Source organism: Theobroma umbraticum, unplaced genomic scaffold, assembly GCF_002168275.2.
Source record: "Theobroma umbraticum cultivar Fairchild unplaced genomic scaffold, ASM216827v3 scaffold_67.0, whole genome shotgun sequence".
NCBI lineage: Eukaryota > Viridiplantae > Streptophyta > Magnoliopsida > Malvales > Malvaceae > Theobroma > Theobroma umbraticum.
In genome coordinates, this window is record NW_018397262.1 from 7,406,791 (window position 1) to 7,410,605 (window position 3,815).

General features: G+C 36.2%; 1 protein-coding gene across 1 annotated transcript in view; it reads right to left on the reverse strand.

Moving 5' to 3' along the window:
• The window catches only part of LOC149527042 (putative disease resistance protein At4g27220), a gene marked incomplete at its 3' end in the record, with an annotated part of 3,935 nt that extends 120 nt beyond the window's left edge, over positions 1-3,815 (reverse strand). The window contains exons 1-3 of the mRNA XM_089783950.1: positions 3,767-3,815; positions 657-2,574; positions 1-325 (exon numbers count right to left, since the gene is read on the reverse strand). The exon at positions 1-325 is cut by the window's left edge and continues 120 nt beyond it. Coding sequence (XP_089640076.1) covers positions 1-325; positions 657-2,563 — 2,232 coding nt within the window. The remainder of the gene's footprint in view (positions 326-656; positions 2,575-3,766) is intronic.

Here is a 3,815-nt window from a genome sequence, read left to right on the forward strand (position 1 = left end):
TACATTTGGGACAATATTTTTGTGTTCCATTTTGACATGGATCAGAGTAAGCTTTTCCACATTGCAAAACAGCTCCTTAAATGCATTTAATGAAGATGAGAAGTTACTTATTGCCAAGGTTCTCAAGCTCAGCCCCTCCAAATCTTGAATATATCCATTTACATCTATATTGTAGCTTTGAAGTTTAGGGAACACAAAGTTTTCTTGAGAACATTGATCAGTAGAAACTCTCAGTGTTAATGCAGTCAAACCAGACAAAGAATTCAGCTCCAATAAGTTAACATTGTTTTCACTTGTCACGTGTAGCTCTTGGAGTGAAGCCAACCTGTTACAAACAAATACAAAATGTTATTAATGCAATAATAGCACTTTCAACCCAATGATAAAAATAGCAAGGTAATGAAATGAAAAAAATAACATTATTTTTTTTTATTTCTTCATTCTTAAAGCTACTTTTGTACTACAGGTTGCAATGTTTCATAATAATAGGAGTAACCAAAAGCTCATGCTAGATATATATATATATATATATGATTGTCATAGTCAAAATCAAAATACCTAACAAAGTAAATAATAGGAAAAATAAGAAGTAAATAACATAAAATTAAATACTTAAAACAATAAGATAAACAATTTTAATTACATTTTAGTACTACCTTGATAGTAAGTTAGGGGGGAAATGGCTGTCTGCCATTGCACTGCTAGAAAAATATAGTGATTTTAGTCTATGCAATCCTGCTAATTCTTCTGGTAGCTCAGGAATATTGGAATGAAACAATGCAAAAATCTCAAGGTTTTCCACATTCCTCAATGATGAGATGTTCTTGAGCTCGCAATTCATAAAGCACAGAGTTCGAAGATTTGTCAAGAATTGAAGAGCTTTCATTGAGAATTGAACACCATGAAGGCATAAAACTCGAAGCGCTTCCATTCCTTCAAAAAATGTACTCGGAACTTTTAGATAATTCTCTCCCGTTAAAATCAAAGTCTTAAGTTTTGAAAATTCTAATCTATCGGGAAAATTGTCTATCTCACAATTCCATAAGGAGATTGCTGTATAACAACCAAAACTTTCACTCTTAGGCCATTCCATAGGATTGTCTTTTACCATGAACATGTTTTCCCCTTTTGACGTTATCCAATGAGCAAAATCGCGAACCACATCATGCATTCTTACATGTTCGTCATCATCTGCTTCTAACAATAAACCAGACTTTTGGAGTTTTGATAGTGCCAAATGAATTTCCCTCCTCGAGTCTTCAATTAAGTTGATATCACAAAACAATCCTTGACCAATTCCATGTATAGTCAACGACTCAATACTAATATCATAATCTTCTGGGTAAAGAGAACACAACAAGAAACAAGACTGGATATTGTCATCCTTCAAATAATCATAGCTAAGCTTAAGGCAGCTATAAATCCCTCTGCAAACATCTTGATTATCCAAATGTCTTGAGTCCTTAAGTCGTAGATTTGCTGCCATCCACCCCTTTAGACTTTCACCTTTTAGAGCTTTTGCCATAGTTTTAATTGCAAGAGGCAAGCCCCGGCATTCACGAGCTACCTCCTTGGCTACATCTTTCAAGGCAGGGGAGACATCTTTTAGACCAGCGATATCTTTGAATAAAGCCCATTCTTCATCTTCAGATAAGATTTTGAGCTGAACTTCCTTCTGACTATTCATATGAGTGCAAACTTGTTGAAGACGCGTGGTTAGAAAAATTTTGCAACACTTGTGATCATCACCAAATGGAATTCCCACAGCCTTCAAGTCAAGTTCTTCCCAAACATCATCAAGGATTATAAGGATGCTCTTCAGGTCTTTTATTCTCAACCACAATTGCTCTGCTCTTCCTTCTACAGTCGTCTTTTCAAATTTTAAATCTAGGAAGTCTGCAATTTTATTTTGAATTTTGTTGAAATCTGGAGTTTGGGACACGGTTACAATCACAACTTCATCGAAGAGTTGTTTGGCTTGCCTTCCCACTTCTTTTGCCAAAGTGGTTTTGCCCACTCCTCCCATTCCATATAGTCCAATCACGTTCACAGCATCCTTTTTCAAAGCATCCATGATCTCTTTGAAAGCAGAATTCGAAGACTCAGAAGGCATGAAATCCTTAGATGGAATGAACTCTAATCCTGGAAGAGCAGCTCGGTGACCCACTCGTTGAAAATTACAAGTCTCTACAAGTTTAGAAAGATTGAGAGTCTTCTTCGCAACTTTCTTACTTAAGCAGTATCTCCAACCCCAAGCGGGACACCAACTGAAACACTTCTTGCGTCCTATTTCATCTAACAAACTCGGCACATCTTCCATTTCTGCTATTGCCTTTGTGAGCCAGTCCTCAACGTCAAGCTCAATTACCTGAGTTTGACTTCGGGCATCATTCACCTGATTCTGTAGCCTATCAATTGCTAATTCAAGTTTTCTGCGCTGATTCCTGAAATCTTCAACAATTTTGCCAAAACAGAAAAAATAACGAACATAAGAGCTTGTGTATTCTGTTGCCAAATTTCCCAGAGCATTGGAAGCGACAGAGGTTGCAAATTCAGCAGCCATTCACTGATGATCTGAGGTTGAAGAACAAGTTTTCTTTAGTAAAAGCGGTAATAAGGAGACAAAAGAAAGTATAAAATTTAACTAGCAACGTAATCAAGAAGAAGCAAAGAGAAAATTAGAAAAAACAACTTCCTGAGTTTATATATTCTTTAGTTATTAAATATTAAGGGATCAAATAAGCAAATAACGTAATAATTAGTACAATGGGCAGCTGGAGATAATAATAGAGGAGAGTGTAGTCACCAGAAGATAAAGCCAAGACAAGTAAACCATGGAACGAAAACATAAGCATTTACATAGGAAATATATATACGAAACTTCAGGAACCAGTTCTTTGAGTTCAAAGACAACTGAAATAAAAATCAACTTTGCACTGCAACGGTCAGAATGCCAAGGAATTAAGAAATAACAAACTTTCACTTATCTTCATTTTAATGCATACGAATAACTCTACATAGGATAGCAAAAACACTACTTTATTATAGAAAGTAGAAACTCTTAAGGTTCTTTGGTTTCCAGTGCAAGGCGACTAGTCCTTGTAAACAATATTCAGAAAGGGGTGACGGAAGCTAGTTACAGAGGATCTTTGAGTATCATGGAGAGGTTCGAGATGTCTTGCTATTGCAGAGGAGAAGCAAAACAGGTAAGAAGTTGGGTTTTGCGAGATATACGCAGCAAGAAAAGGCAAGGAGAGCGGTGCACAGGATGAACGGGGTGTTGTTACTCAATCATAGGCTCGGAGTTAACATAGCAAAGCATGGAGGCTGATCGAGAACCATTTTGGAGAAGAAAGACTGGGGAAGAGCAATAAATAATGAACTTACATACCAAGGAAATCTATAGATGAACTTTGATCCAGGCAAACTCACAAAGTCGGTGATAATTTTTTCCTTCTGTGTCTTTTTTTTTCTTTTGGAGTTCAAAGAAAACAGAAGTAGAAATGAGCTCTGCACTGCAATGATCAGAAGGGCAGCGAATTAAAAAATAAGGACTTTCATCACTTATCTTCTTTCTAATAGAGAAAAACAGAGCAAACAGAAGGGCACAACAGAAAAGCAAAGAATATAGAAAGTAGAAACTCTTATGCCAAGAGAATTTTTTTTTTTGTGAAAGTATCCCTAATATTCTTTCCCTAAAGCAAAGAGATGAGCTTAGGTAATCAAATCAATACTGGGAAAGGTACTGAAATCCTTTCTAACTTACCTCTCTATTCTCACCACTTGAATGTGAAAGGGTAAGAGACAAACTCAAA